This window comes from Oculina patagonica, chromosome 13, assembly GCF_052425735.1.
Source record: "Oculina patagonica isolate OP01 chromosome 13, crgOcupat, whole genome shotgun sequence".
Taxonomy (NCBI): Eukaryota; Metazoa; Cnidaria; class Anthozoa; order Scleractinia; family Oculinidae; genus Oculina; species Oculina patagonica.
Window position 1 is genome coordinate 9,984,507 of NC_135770.1, and position 15,892 is coordinate 10,000,398.

At 39.0% G+C, this 15,892-nt stretch overlaps 2 protein-coding genes across 2 annotated transcripts in view; both read left to right on the plus strand.

The window, feature by feature from the left end:
* LOC144636932 (striatin-like) overlaps nt 1–15,892 on the plus strand; it is a 31,146-nt gene that overhangs the window by 12,024 nt on the left and 3,230 nt on the right. The window contains exons 5-10 of the mRNA XM_078496129.1: nt 5,981–6,097; nt 7,043–7,090; nt 8,331–8,452; nt 8,581–8,748; nt 9,622–9,765; nt 11,118–11,225. Coding sequence (XP_078352255.1) covers nt 5,981–6,097; nt 7,043–7,090; nt 8,331–8,452; nt 8,581–8,748; nt 9,622–9,765; nt 11,118–11,225 — 707 coding nt within the window. The remainder of the gene's footprint in view (nt 1–5,980; nt 6,098–7,042; nt 7,091–8,330; nt 8,453–8,580; nt 8,749–9,621; nt 9,766–11,117; nt 11,226–15,892) is intronic.
* On the plus strand, nt 12,623–15,765 carry LOC144636716 (histamine H2 receptor-like). Its single transcript, XM_078495907.1, has one exon. The coding sequence runs from the start codon at nt 14,394–14,396 to the stop codon at nt 15,402–15,404; it is 1,011 nt and encodes a 336-aa protein (XP_078352033.1). The 5' UTR covers nt 12,623–14,393; the 3' UTR covers nt 15,405–15,765.

Sequence of the window (15,892 nt, forward strand, 5' to 3'; positions counted from 1 at the left end):
AAAAGTACGGATTTTGGGTAAAAGTGTCCACTCTTTGGCTCTGCTGAATAAAGATAAAAATATGTTTTGCATCTTTAATTCCAGGACTTATCTGCCAAGTTCCAAAAGCATCACGTCGGCTGGGGCTGGGCATCACCATTTCACTTATGTGAGTCCACGTTCTCGGTTTTAAAAAGTCTTCATTTGCAAGCGTTTGTCCTTCGCTGGTGAACCGAAGCATTGGAACCCACAGCTCAAGGGTTCTTACAACAATTCGCCTGGTTGTGGCGTTGTAATCCCAAATTAATTCTGCGTCAGGGTTAAGGTCTATTTCAAACTCAAGCTGCATTGGTGGCAAAAGCTTGTCACTAAGCTCTTCAAAAAAAAGCGTATCTGTTTAAAGGAATAATTGTGTTGACCGTTGTTCCATTTCCGTGGGATAACAACCCCCTTTGCCGAATTCCAAGGTTTGTTGCGGCCGCGGCTGTAACAGTATCGTTAGCTGTATCAAGATACCAAAACTGGCTTTTTGCAACGCTTCTGGCGTAGTCATCAGAAAAATCCAACATGTTTTTGATGAATATCAGCTTGTGAACGTTGTTAACGTTATAAAGAGGTTTTCCCGCAGATGTCACCACAAGTTTTTTTATTAAAGAAAAAGAACCATTAATCGGGGCAGAACGAGTGTCTGCTGCAACATTATTCCCATCTGCGAGCACTTCAAATCTGAAATCTGCTCGAATGTAAGCGTTGTACCAGTCGTACCAGTTGTCTCTGTCGGTTACAGAAAATTTGTAGCCACTTTTTGCCTGGCGCTGATCGTTTGCTGGAAGGCTGATTGGCCTCTCTAGGGCGAACCGAAAAAACTCAGTGTTTTTTAAAAACTTGCTGCTTCTGAACATCGCTCCCAAACCCCGGTGTATATATTATTCGCAAAAAAATTTTAATTTTCTGAAACAATTTGGTTTACCTTCAACCTCGCTTCTTTTCTTTTTAACATTTTGTCAAGCTTTTTTCTCGATGTTTCGTTAAGTTCTTTTTCTTTAATCAAGGCCTCAAGCTTTTTTCGTGCCTCAGGTAAAAGACTTTTTTTTCTTTTCAAAACTTGCTGAATTTTTTCCGCACCGCGCTCTGCAACTTTTTGGGTAGTTTTAACCGCTTTTTCAGCTGCTTTTTCAGCTGCTTTTTCGGTGGCTTTGTTGACCACCTCTTTTGCCCTTTTTTTTCCGCTTTTCGCGAATCGTTTTCCGATGGACATCAAAGTGTCTCTCACGACCCCGGTTCCTTTGTGCCGATATCTGTATCGACCTCTGTCGTAAAATCGCGTCCACTCGCTTGGGCGGTTCATCCTATACTTTTCTCAAAAATCATTCATCCTCTTCAATAAAAATGCTTAAAGCAACGGGTTGGTCGTTTAAAAAAAGATCATTTCCATTTCCGTCACTAATTCTAATTTTTATCGAATTAATCTGGTATTTGTTAACAGGGTGCCACAAAAGACGCAGCGGTTCTTTTGTAAAGGGATAAGAAATTTGAAGCTTTGCTGTCGACAGCGTGAACAAAACATCGTTGGCAATATTGTCAACTGCTCTTGATATGAGGTCGCAGTGAACATAAATCCAGTCTACCCCCCTCGTCAAGTTCGGAACACGAACTCCAACATTGGTTGTGTCATTTAAAATTGCTTTGTCAAAACCAACAAGATCTGCAAAACCTCCTTCGCTTAAATCAAGCTCGTAATCGTTTGCGATCAAAATTGTGACTCTGTATGTTGTTGTATAAAAATAAAGATCGAAAATGTTTTTTAAATCATCCGTTTTACCTGTACTTGCTTGCAAAGCGTTATTCAGGTCTTGGTAATCATACATTCCATCAGGAATAGTTACAGTAATCCAGTTTGAGTCGCTTTTCTTTTTCCATTTAACTTTGTTATTATCATATTTTTCCGAAACATTAAACCAAGAATAGCTCATTGTCACAAGCTCGTTTAGAGCGGCTTTGTAGCGTTTTGAAGGGTCTAAATTAATTGGGGGGTAAAAGTGAATTTGAAAGTCGTGCGGTTCACTTCTTCCATCAACCTTTCGTGCAATCGCAGAGTTAAGCAAAAGGTTAAGATATTTCATCTTATATACTTATCAAAAAGTTTTTTTGCTTCTTTTGTTGTCAGCGCTTTTTGTTTTGTTAACATTTGCAGCAATAAAACTATTTGTCTGCGCAACTTTTTTGAAGTGTTTCCTGCGTCAATTGAACCGAGGCTTATATAAAGTCTGTCAACAAGAGCGTTTACATCAACAACACCGCTTCCCTCTTGATCTGGTGGTTCTTTTTCGAAAACTGAAGAAGATTTTGCTTTCTTTCCCCCCCTTCTTTCATAAATTTCGTCTCGTAGTTTTTCTAACTCTGGCCGCGTTTTACCGTAAAATTTCGATTTCAGACTTTTCACAACATAGTCGGGGTTGTCTTTATTTTTCGTTAACATGCTGTTTAGCACCTGCAAATCAGTTGATTCTGATCCCTTGATTTCTGGTTTTTGTGGTGTTTCCCATTTGCCCCTTTCAACAGACTGAGACAAGTCATGCGACAGCGTTGCTTCATCATCATCATCTTTTGTTTCATCATCATCATCTTTTGTTTCATCATCATCATCATCATCACTTTCCCCTTCTGCAAGAGTGGGAACCGGTGATGATGTTGGTGTTGGTGGTGGTGTTGATTCGGGGGTGTCGTCTTCGAAATCTTGGTCAGATTCAGCTATTGAATAGTCAGGTACGGGTAACCGCGGAGGAGTTGCCGAAGGCGTTTCTGCGTCTGGTGTCGAAGGAGGAGTTACAGGGGGTGTTTCTGCATCTGGCATAAAAGCTCCATCAAATGGGTTGATTATATCAAAATCATCCATGGTATAGTTTGGCCCTTCTTCAGCATCGGTTTTTTTTTGCGCTGTAAAGGCACGGTCAAACCTTCGTGTCAGCGGTTTAAATACCTCCTCACCTGAAAGCTGTCCAAATTTTTTTGCAATCGCTTTGTTTTTCATCGCAGTAAGTATTTCGGCATTTTGCCGCTCAACAGCGGCCTTTTTTTTCGCAAGTGTTCGCCAGTTTTTCATCGACATCTTTTCAAGTATATATATAATCAACGAAAAAATGAAGATTCCGAATTACGATCCTGAGTTTTATTCGCAAAGTGCTTTCAAACAGGGGCATACAAGCATGCCATCTGACACTTTTCGCATGCTTATTTGTGGTCCAAGCAACTCTGGAAAAACAAACATTCTTTTACACATGCTTTATGAGCTTTTGGTTTACGACAAGATTTATCTTTGTGCAAAAAACCTTCATCAAGAAAAGTACCAGTTTATTCTTGACGATTTTGAAAAAAGAGTCAATCCAGAAACTGGTTATGAAGTTATCGAAGCAACCAACACCGTTATTCCCCTTGAAGAACTCACAGATGACAACCAAAAAATAGTCATATTTGACGACATGGTTTGCGAAAGCAATCAAAACAAAATCATCAATTACTTCATAAACGGAAGGCATCGGCAATGCAGCGTCATTTATCTTTCTCAATGTTTTTTCAAAGTGCCAAAAAATATTCGTGATAATTGCAGCCATTTTTGCATTTTTTGGTTTCTTCCAAGAGAAAATAATCGTATTGCTGATGAGCTTGGCATAAACAGAAATCTGCTTAATCTGGCAACAGAAACAAAATTCTCTTTTTTGTATCACGACAGGCCAAAAAAAACTACGAAAAAAAATTTTGACGAATATATATAAATGGGTGCTTTCAACGGAGACACAGGTCATCCTTCAGACAGCTCTTCAACAACTGGCCCTCCCGGCCCCCCTGGCCCAAGAGGTTCCCCTGGCCCCGCTGGCCCAAAAGGCGACACTGGTCCTCAAGGCCCCCAAGGTGCTACTGGCTCAAAAGGTTTGATCGGTCAAAAGGGAGACAAAGGTGACAGCGGGCCAACCGGCGCTACTGGTCCTGCGGGTCCTCAAGGCCCCCAAGGTGCAACCGGCCCTGCTGGCCCCATAGGCGCAACTGGTCCTGCTGGCCCCGCTGGGCCAAAAGGAGAAACAGGTTCAACTGGTCCCGCTAGTGCAACTGGACCTGCTGGGCATACTGGGCCCGCTGGAATAAAGGGGCCAAAAGGAGATACCGGCCCAACTGGTCCTGCCGGTCCACAAGGTCCCGCTGGAGCAAAAGGCGACCCTGGACAAATGGGTGTTGTTAATCAAAATTTGGTAATGAACGACCATTCGATCAAACAGCTTGCTAATCCTGTTGGTGACCAAGACGCTGTAAACTTGGTTTCAATGGAAAAGTATGTTTCAACTCACTCAATTTCTTCAGGAGCAAAAGAAAATCTGTTTTCACATTTGTTTTTTTCAGCATCTTCTTTCACAGGAGTTACAAATTTTGACTCATTAACAACTGTTGACGATTTTAACTTCGGGGTTCACTTACTTAAAAGAAACGCTTTTCGTTTTAATTTACTAAAATCTGGTGACAGTTTCAATTCAAGATTTAGAATCGGTCTCACCGGCTTGTCCCCTGGTGATTACACTCTTTGCGTTGAATTTTTCTTTCCTGAAAGTGATCTTAACTGGAGTTTAAGTGCTTCGTCACCTTTTGGAAGTAACACTGTCAATTATCATACAAAAAGATTCAACAATCACACGCCAAAATATACGAGAACAATCATTCACTCACAAAAAAATGCGTCAGACAGCGACGATAAACTTTTTATTGACATAACCAATCCTGGTTACTCGGGGTCACAAGCAAGTGAGCAAGCTTATTTAATTGCTTATGGGGTTAAAGGTTATCAAGCAGACGTGCCCAGCGATGTTTTTGAAACACCTTTTATCATTTCAAGTGGCGACCTTGTGTTAAACACAAATATTGATGCAAACGGTTACATTATAAAAAACTATTTTCCAAAAATAACAAATTTTGTCATAAACGGTTTTTATGATGGAACCGATGGTACAACTACTCTTGGGGGACGTTTTCACCCAAGTTCTGTTGTTTTTTATTCGGTTAAATTTAATTTTAATTTAAATTACTTTATTATGCCCGTTGATGGAAGAATTGAAGAATGGCAGTTTCTTGTTTTAAGTAAAAAAGATGATAATGTTGTAAATGATGAAGTACAGGTGTTGATCAAGGTTCAAACAGAAAATGGTGGAAGGGGGTCAGCCACAATCAGTCCAACCGTTTCTAATTTCCAAAAACAGGACCTGGTTTCATTAGAAGCATCAAAAGGAGACAAAATTTTGGCCGCAATTTCAAATAAAAACGGAGCAATAAATACAAAAACAGGTTTGTTAAATTTAATAATTTCTGGTAAATATTACGAGGTACAAAAAAAAAACAGTTTTAAAAGAGTCAATTTCCTGTCAAGAGGTTTGCGACAAGCCCTTTGTCAAAAGTTTTCAACTGTGCGATCGCCTCTTCTGATAATAAAATCATTGTTTGATTGTTTTCTTTAGCAATTTTTTTATGTTGAAAAGTTTGTAAAGGTGGCCCAATAAACCTTTTAAATTTTTTTTTCCCACTTGTTATCAAAACTCCATTTCTTCCACGGCCCATCTTGATGTATATTTCAATGTCTGCAAATGTTCAATTGACATGAAGCCGCGAGCGGCATGCAAATTTGTGCGTGGGTGTCGGGGGTTTACCCGAATGATATTTTTAGACGTTGTAATATCATGACTCATCGCCACCTGTCAAAAAAGCGTCGCGTGACGTGACAGTCAAGGCATGTTTGAACATGTCAAGGGCTTGCCTGAACATGGTATGCAAATTTTGTTTTTTTCCGCGTGGGTAAACAAAGTCGGGGAATTTACCGTAACTCATTAACACTTGCCAAAAAATGCACTCCAGCTGCGATAAAGCGTCTAAATCGAGGTGGTATTTGTCGACTTCCCTCTATACTACTACATGTATTTCAAATGTTAATCACACTGTTATTCTTTTGTTGTTGTTTGTTTTTTAGTCATTTTGATAGCATCAGATCATTGTACTTTCACCCCACTGAATCAGCTCTCATAACAGCCTCGGAAGATCACTCACTTAAATTATGGAATCTTCAGAAGACTGTACCGCAGAAAAAGTAAGTACCCTGATATCAACTAACAAATTCTTCTTACTGGACTCCATACATCTGTTGAGTACTAGTTGGTAGAATATAATTATGATCACAATGTCAAGGCAATCTCCCAGTGGTGGTCATGGCCTGGTTGTTTAACACAGGGTTAAGCTAATCAATCCAGGATAAGTCTCAAATCTGAGTTCAGTTTTGTAAATTATGAGGAATCAGATTTTTTTTGTCTAACATTTTAAAATCTGGATCAAGCTGTCATGGTTCAAACCCTGGCTGAGATCATTGTGTTGTGTTCCTGGGCAAAACACTTAAGGTGCCTCTCTCTTCACCCAGAACTCTGTTTCCATGTCAGCAGGTACCATCAAATTGTTGCATCAACCTGCAGGGCTGCAAATAACAGTCGGAAATCGGCATTGGCCATCCACAATTTGCCAATGTCCGATGAAATTCCAACTGTGGTCGAACAGAATGTCCGGACAACTTTTTTTTTTGCTTCCAAGTGCAAACACCAATGTTCTGCGTTGACAACGCGTTAGATTAGCAGGTTCACATATCAAGCTGTACTGTAATGTGATGTCCGACCTCACTTTTGTTTTGTCCGATCAAAATAGTAACTTAGTCGGATGCATGTCCTCTCAAGGAAAAAAAAATATTTGCAGCCCTGAACGTGACAAAATGGTGGGTGGTAACCTGGACTAGATTTCAACCAGAGGAAATAGCAATACTCCTCGTTACTTCATGCCTATGAAACCAGGGATAAACTCAAGCAGTGTGAGCAATTTTGGCCGAACTGTAGACTTAGCCGTTTTACTGTCGGCTCTGAAAGATATAATTGTAAAACACAACAACATTTCACTGTATTTGTTTTTTGGTAGAGTATGTCTGTACAGTTAATGATCGCATGTGTTTTTTGTTGTTGCTTACATTGCATGTTGCTGCTCTTATTTTATTCAGGAGCAATATATTAGATGTGGAACCAATTTACACCTTTAGAGGTCACAGGTAGGTTACAGTTATGTACATGTAATTTCATTTCTCTTATGGATGCCATGTTTATGCTGGAAAAGAGCAAACAAATGTGTTAAAATCATTACTGAACTAGCCTTTTCAGCTTGTATCGCGTGGGGAAGCAAATCTTGTTTTCATTTTTCAATTTTATGGACCTTGCCTTTAACATACACACGGACATTTTGTCATTATCTCTTTCTAACAGTGCAAAAGCTACACAAAAATTTGCTTCGGATACATACTGGTTTGTTGACATTTACCCAGAAAATTCGTTTGGCATTTGAATGGTAATACTTTTTGATTTGCCAACTGGAAAATTTCCAAAAATTAACAGAACATCTTAAAAGGTAGTGCAAAATTTCCAACAGAAATATCCAAATGGAAACAGGGTTATCACAAAGTTTTGAAGTAGATGGCTTTGAGATTGCCCTGCACCTGGTTCCTGGTTCCTCTTCCGTAACTGCCCTTGCCACCGCTCTTAATTTTTGTAATTAATATTATCTGCATCTTGTTTTATAACTTTAGCTATAAGTAATTAACTAGATTTTATAACTATAATTTTTAACTATAGTAATTAATTAGATTTATTGTATATACATATATATATATATTTTTTAATTTAAGATTTTTATCGCCATTCTTTTTAGTTTTTAGGGTTGCGCCCCGCATGGGTTACTATTTTCCCGTTCGCGCAATTCCTTTTTGGTCCTTTTCTTTTTCTTTTATTTGTAAAATTTTAAGACCAATAAAGTTGATAGATAAGCTTTGTTGTTAGAGTAGCTGGCTGATTTTGCCGTCTTTTTCTAAAAAATCAGAGACAAATAACCCAGCATAGTAGCTGGCTGAGATTATGAACTAGTCGGTTATTTTGCCTGGCAGTCGGCTACTTTTGACAACCCTGGGAAATGCTTTTATCCACAAGTTAGGCCTTTCACCAGATTTGACCCATGTACGCTGTACTCGGCTACTCAGCTCAGTTCCAGGCACTCTGAGTAACGTTAAGACATTAGTACATGTTAATGGAGCACGCCAAATCTCATACGGAATTTCCGATCGGGGTTTATGCTTACCATTTGCCCAAGCTGTGAAACAACTGATTTACCAACTTCAGAAAATTTGAAGTTTAAATACAACTTTTTATTCATGCATTTGTTGGCCCTCATCTACAATGTAGTTTAAATTGCACTGAATATACCCAAAGGTTATTAAATGTTTTACCCCCTTCTTTCCCCAGTGCTCCTGTTCTCTCAGTTGTAATCAACTCCACAAGTGAGATGTGTTTTAGTGGCAGTGCTGACTCGACAATCATCTGCTGGAGTATTCCATCACTTGATATAGACCCATATGGTCCCTACAGTAAGTTTTGTTCCATTCATGTTAGCCAGATAAGAATTGAGGTCAAATAAAGAGAAGTCTATTTTCAATGGTTAAAGAATCGTTTCATAGTACTTACGATTCGCTTGTTTTTTAAATTTTTTTTTTAGATTCGGAAAATCTCAGCGGCATCCTTGTAGCACACACAGACGCAGTTTGGGATCTAGCGGTCCAGACAGGTTCACTGCAGCTACTGTCCGCTTCTGCAGACGGCACCTGTCGGCTCTGGAGTCCAACATTAAAATCACCCTTACTAAATAGCTACATTCCAGAACAAGGCAAGTAGAGAATTTGTGTGCAAGCGTTTTCTTAGCTGGGCCATGGAATTCGCAATGCCATACATTTGTACTTGTATTTCGAATAAATAGTACTCTTTCCACCACTTTATATATCGCTCAAAGCTTAGAACGATTTTCGGTTGAGTGTCGTAAAACTAAAACCAAAGTAATCACTCTGGCCAATCACAAAGGAAACAGAAAATCAAGTAAACCAATCAAAACTCGAAGCAAATACATGTAGCCGGCACAAAGCGCGGGAAAACGTGTGTGAGCGAGTCGGGATTGGTTTTGGTTTTAGTTCTGATTGGTTGAGAAAGTGCTGCGTGATTTTTGAAACCAATCACTAAGAGGAGTAATTCAAAACCAAAGCAAAGGCTAATTACTTTTGACACTCAAGTGAAAATCGCTCTCTACTTACGTAATTGGCGTGGAATTTTTAGGGTCTGTAGGAATGGGTGTAACTCGAAAGAGAACGTTTAACGGTTCTACGTTAACATATCTTATTGTAACATCACTGCATACTTTTTCTTGCGTCTGGCAGTACATTGGCAAGCCCGTTGGGCGAGTCAAAGCACATGATGAGTTAAAATATAAAGCGCCGAGACTCTGCACTAAAATGCCTCGTAAAAGAAATATCGTCTAACGATTTCTTGGCTTGAACCCTTTTTTGGCGCCTTTACGCCGTCAGAAGAAATAAGGTCTCCCATAATGTACAAATATCGTCAGATATTCGTAAACGTTTCGCGCGTTGTGTATGTACTTACTTTTTTTTAACCTCCCCGTGGTTGCTTGCACTTAACGCTTGCTAGCTAGAAAAAAAAATTCTGTGACAGGACTCGTTTTGACTAAATGTTTGTCACCTTCCCTCTTCAGAAGGTTATGGTGTTCCCACATCAATCGACTTTATCCGCACAGAGACTTCACAGATGGTCGCTTCGTATTCGTCTGCTCAGTGTGTTATTTATGATCTGGAGACGGCAGCACCAGTAGTTACACTCGACAGCGCAAAAACATACAGTAAGTATGCGAGTGACTTGCATTACCTTATTATAGGAAATTAACGCTCGTGTTAATTAAGGTATTTGAAATTAACTCGACTTTAAAGTGTCTATGTAGCCTACAGGTTTTTTTGTGGTTTTCGTATCTCTATAATGCATAAACAAGTATTTTAAAAGAAATTTTTGGATTCCGCCACTTTTTCGCTGCAAAATCGAGCTTTAAAGTTCCCGCTTCGGCCACGCCCAAAGAAGTTGACCGGGAGTCAAGACAAGAAAGAGTCTGGGTTCCAGACCGGCTGTGACGTCAAGTCAGGAACCGCGAAATCTTGCCGCCAGTTGAAGTCAGCATATCTTCTGTAATTGCGAGGAAATACTGACGGTAGAAATATACCATATAGATGCTTGTTGCGGTATGCTCGAATACTCCATTGCGTTGCATTTAAGGGTGATGTGAGAACAGAAGCAAAGGCTAGAAGGAAAAAGTAGATGGACTTCGCCAAGTTAAAACGTTAACGTGCAAAGTGGAATCCGAGTGCTTCGTCTGCCGTCTGCGCTTGCCACTTCGCTCCCAGGCATATTACAAGATATTACACACAATTTCTATTAGAATACTTGTTTATGCATTATAGAGATACGACAACCACAAAAAAAAAAAAAACTGTAGGCTGTATAGACACTTTAATTAACGCGAATTGCAGGGAAACTTACTCCTGAATAAGAGAAATTAACGCGAAAGAGGAGGTAAATTTTAAAACTGAAGGAAATTGACGCGATTAACACAAGGAAGCGCAGTTTGTGGCAGAAATCATAAGAAGATGATGTGTCAAATGTCGAACTGTCGTTCTGAAAGCAGGCATGAACTGAAAATAACGTAAAGAATGAAATACAAGCCAATACAGTTTGCAGAAAAGGGAGATCAAATATGCCTGGACAAGATCTAGATTAATGAAAACTAAGGTCGCGAAAATTAACGCTTCACCTAATTAATGTTGCGGAAATTAACACTGACAAAAATTAACGCGGCTTAAATTAACGCGAATTTTAAGGTAAATCTTTTTCACAGTATTACTAAACAGATAAGCAACGGATCTTCGTTGACTCTCACGAAGAGTTTCCGATTCTCATTATCCAATCAAATATTAGCACGAACACCCACGAGTACACCGAAAATTGTCAAAACCGCGGGCTCTTTTAACTTTCAGAGGCGGGTTTTCGCCAGTAAACAGTAATAACTGGTACTTGCACTAGCAAGTCCGTTTGCTGCAGAAAACCAGTTTAGTTTTATAATTACTGGGATATATCTATGGAGTACTCATCTTTTCTGAAGGTCTTCTCGAAGCTGTTCACAAGACCACATCTTTTTTCTTTCAGATAATTCACCGTCAACTCAAATTAACAAAGTAGTTAGCCACCCCACCCTCCCCCTCACAGTCACAGCGCACGAGGACAGACATATACGCTTCTTCGACAACAACACAGGTGAGATCCGTGAAAATTCTGTAATCTTATAGCTGGTTTTCACTGTCGCGCCATAAAAAAGTGAATTGGAAACCCTTCAATGAAAGAAGCCAAGATGATGAAATGTTATAAGACTAACACAGGAAAAAATTCTCAAAGTTTCAGGTCGCTTCGTTACGCCGTTTTTGAGTTACTTGCCGAAACGTTTCGTGCAACTTAATAAAGCTTTGTATGGAGACGTCATATTGGTGTACAACTTTGGTACACCAACGTTGCGGCTCCAAATCAGCCAAACCATCTAAAATTGCCTTTTGCGATGAAAGCGCTTTTTCTTCGATCGTGATCAAGTATATATGCGCATAAATTCATCTCAAAAGACTTAAAATGTTTAAAGTACTGAAGACAGTGTGAGAAAACCTTTTTTCATTCTGACAGCTTTTTCGCGGTCACTATCCTCGTGTCACGCAAGGCCAAAATTCGGAAATTCAAAATGCTGTATTTTCAAAACGAAAGACACTACAGGACTAAGGACTTGCAAAAAGATTTATTTCTAGGTCATCTTCATTCAAGTGTTGATAAAAATTCTGGAGACCTAGCGATTTTGAGTTTAGAATTTTAGGGCGTTATTTGCAAAACAAGAATTGGTTACCTGTGAATGAATTACATCTTGAGCAGCTGCAATGCTCAAAATCGCGTTTCCTTTAAAGGGACTGTGTCACGGCTACGTTTATTCTATTTTATTAAGATTTGCCAAATACAGAAATACTCCCTGTGAAACTTAATGTTTACGAAGGAAATACTTCTGTGGATCTATATGGCTAATCCATAGCTTCATTTCAAACAAACATGTCTCCCGGTCGTGATAATTAAAAGTTACAAACTTAATTTTGAAAACTGTTCAGCCTAACAGTATTTGAAAAACCCATATCACAATCCGTTTCAATCTTCTTGAATTTTTGTCCATCCGTACCTTGTTCTGTATTTGCTGTGTTATCGAAATGTTCCTTCACTGTTTCAAGTAAATATTTTTATATTTCAATCAATCTGATTGTCATTTTGATAAGTCTTCATTTGGTTAAAATCCGTGACACTGTTCCTTGGTGGAAGGCAATTTACTGTTCAGAAGTGGCTTGTTGCCCTCCGAGAGACTGTGTAGCGATTGCTAGTTATTTTGTGAATTGTAACTTGATTTATTTAATTTGAATTTTGTTAGAAACAATTTATCAGTAATATACTAAAATGCCAGAATCACCCAAAGTGTTCGCTTATTTAATTTGCCCACACAAAGCGAGCAGTTATGTAATATATCAAACACGTTATGTAATATATCAGTCACCGAGCGGAGAGTTGAAAATACGACGCGCAGCGGAATATATCTTGTCAAACTCGGGGTGTTTGGAAACGTGATATATCAGACACTCTCTTGGGTTTGATATATCATCTCAATCAAAAACTGTGGAGTAAATAGGCAATAAAATGGTAAATTCAAAATCTATTTTTAAGAACATGTTTGGAAACCAACGTCATCGTTGATTTACTTTGTTTTTATTGGATGAATTATTAATGAATTTGATAATTACGATTTCCCGCCACGAACGCGGCTGCAACCAGTATTTCCCCGCCATTCTGCACGTGTGTGGTTTGCTTTCGTCTTGGGTCGAATTTGTCCCACTAGTATTTTCTGCCATCGTTTTCCCACATTTGCCTTCTTTAAACGATTGATATGTTCGTTTTCGTGTTTTTTGCTGAAAGATGATAACTATTAAGTGTTTTCTCGCTGGCCTTCTGTGTAGGCGGTAGAATTTTTCCTTTTTGACAAAAGAAAATATTGACGGAAGGAATCGACAATGAAGACTGATCCTATTCTTTCTTTTTTGTTTTTTCTGTAAACCCACGGTTTAGATAGTATTAATGACCAGACGGTTAGTTCATTATTTCCTTTCAGTTCATCAGAGCTGAAATTCCCAGTTTAAAAACGTTTAAACGAAGAAATTACGAAAACAAACCTTTTAATCGGCTTGCCAGGAAATTGCTTGCTTTGCTTCGCCAAATTGCTTCTTTGTTGTGCTAAATGCTCGTTTTATTCCGCCTAATTGCTTGGTTTAATGTGCTTATTCATTGTGCACCTGATTGTGTGCCGTTCGGAAATTGTCGCAGTTTGAACAATAGTATTATCTTAGGAAATTAGGAAAAATAAACTTCAAAACAAGCCTGTTGGTAGTTTGACATGCAACAAGAACTTTTGGTTGGATTCCCTTCTTTACCATTTCGCAGCACTGCATATACGCCAGAATTTTTCGAGACCTTTGAAAGACTGTTTTACGTTTTTAATTACTCATTTACACCTTCACATATTTAAAACTTCAATTGACATTACGTTAATAAAAAGCGAAATAATTATAGCGTCAATCACTTAGGAAAGTGGTGAATGCAATCTTTTTAAATACAATTATTTTTCCGAAGCCGCCTCAAATGTATTTTGTTTGTTGTAGTTGTCCAAAAATGAAACTCTGGAAAATTTTACCAGTTTTCATGTTAAGAGTTGCTTTCGTTGAGGTTACGAGCTTTCTCCTTGTTGATTTGTTATTTTTATCGTGGGGCAGTGGTACAATGCACACCTGTTTTTGAAAAATCTATTCTTCCATGTAGTTGTGATGTAAATTTGATCAATTTTTCAGTCGTACCAACAGTATTTTCTCGGCTTAAGCGATTTGAAAAATCCCTGGAATAGTTTGAAAAGTTTCGTTTTAACATAAATTAGTGGTATTTAAATTTGATTTATTTTAAGGAATTCTGGTGCAAAGCATCATATAGAAAGTGCTCGCGTCTTCTTTTTGAATAGTAACAAATGACGATCATCAAAGGGGAACTTCTTTCCTGGCAATTGAAAGGATTGTTTGCTTTGAGGAAATGACGTTTTTTTTATTTCACAAGCAGAAGAACTCTCGGAAACACGAAAACAATAAATTCACAACGAAGTGGAGTTCGCCACTGCAGTTTTCTTCATTTTCACACGGGGATACATCTCGGGTGTTCGTGTGAAGCGAAGCCAGCTTTCGGAAGAACTTTTTTCCAGAGCGTTAAATTTCGCTGAAATCAGCTACAAATTCGAGACGTTAAATTTTTCAGTTTTGTTCGCTCTCAATTCAAACTCGGCCACAATTTGTTTGCGGCTTATTGTAAACCACTATGACCAACCGTACCGTTTTTGTGTCGGAAGTTAGCGAGGAAAAACTCTCTCCAACGGTCATAGTTCAGTTTGTTCTACTAGCGATAATTTTTCTAGTTGCAGTGACTGGAAATGGTTTAGTCTGCTTCGTGGTGTACCATTTCAAACACTTACGTACTATACCGAATATTTTGATCGTAAACCTATCGCTGATCGACTTGATCAATTCTCTTGTGAACATGCCTCTATTCGCCGGTTTTTACATTTTCAAGGCGGATGTGTTTAGCGGCAAGTGGATTAGTTATGTATTTTCCTCTCTGCATAACTACATGCTGTATTTGAACGTTTTAACCCTGGTGGTACTCATGGCGGATCGTTACGGCGCAATCAAGTTCAAGATGCGTTATCATGCGTGGAAAACCAAGACTAAAGTGTACCAGGCCATTGCTGCCATCTGGGTCACAGGAACTGCGCTGATTATTTTCCTGGGATTCCGTAAAAATAGAGTTCTCTCTGAGTACGAGGGCTTGCCGCTAATGGAATACCGTCGGATTTTGTACAGAGCCGAAGGCTGGAAAGTTGCGCTGGGCCTTTTCGGCACCCCTCTGATAATCATCGCCGTTCTCGGTGCGCTTATCTGGAGATCTGTGAAAGCGAGTCGAAAACGACTCAAGGCAATAACCACAGGGGATGACTGTTCTCCTCAAGGAAAAGCAATGCTTAAACTCATCCGCGAAAAAGAAATTCGAACGATGCAGAACATTATCATCATTGTGGTGACGTATTTCGTTTGTTTTGTCCCCGCCATGGCTCACGGCGTGTGCGTTAGAAGAGAAATTAACCTCCCCTGGTTGGAGTATTTTGCGTTCTTCTTCACGTATTTCACCAGCGCGTGTAATCCGGTCGTATATTCTTTGCGCACGTGTCGGTTCAGGCAAGTTATCAAAAAGCTGTTGAAACCAAAGCGAAAAAGAGATCGCGTTTTGCCAGTTGTAAATTCGACAGTGAGAACGAATGAAAGCAACCTTTAAGAGCAAGTTGCGGAACAGTAAGTTAAGAAGCTTAACGCGAACTTGCGTCGTCTTTCAGTAACACTTTATAAGTGACTTTTGAACAGATATAATTAAACGATAGAGTTGGTGCCTCTATACTCATCCAAATATAGCCAGTTGCTCTTCTTGACGTGATGTAATTTCAAGAAATGTCATTAAAGAAATTTATGCACATTTAAATCTTGTGTCAGTCTCTTGCTCTGGTGCCAATTTTTGCTAAATTTAAATACCGATGTGGACGAACTGAAAACAATTTTACTGACCAATTTTATAGTCGCCTTAGTAAACTTGAGTTTATGTAGCTCTTAGCCTCTAGTACTACCCCTAGATAGCGGGCTCAAATATTATTATTATTTATTTATTATTCAAACAGCAAGCTTTTTTTCTTTACAAAATTTTCTTGCGCGTCTTCGACAGATAAACGCGGGGGCGTACTTTAAAATGGAGGTTAATTTGCGCGCAACGAT

Bases quoted from the DNA above. Each gene is read 5' to 3' on its own strand.
- LOC144636716 (XM_078495907.1), top strand. From the start codon at position 14,394: ATGACCAACCGTACCGTTTTTGTGTCGGAAGTTAGCGAGGAAAAACTC.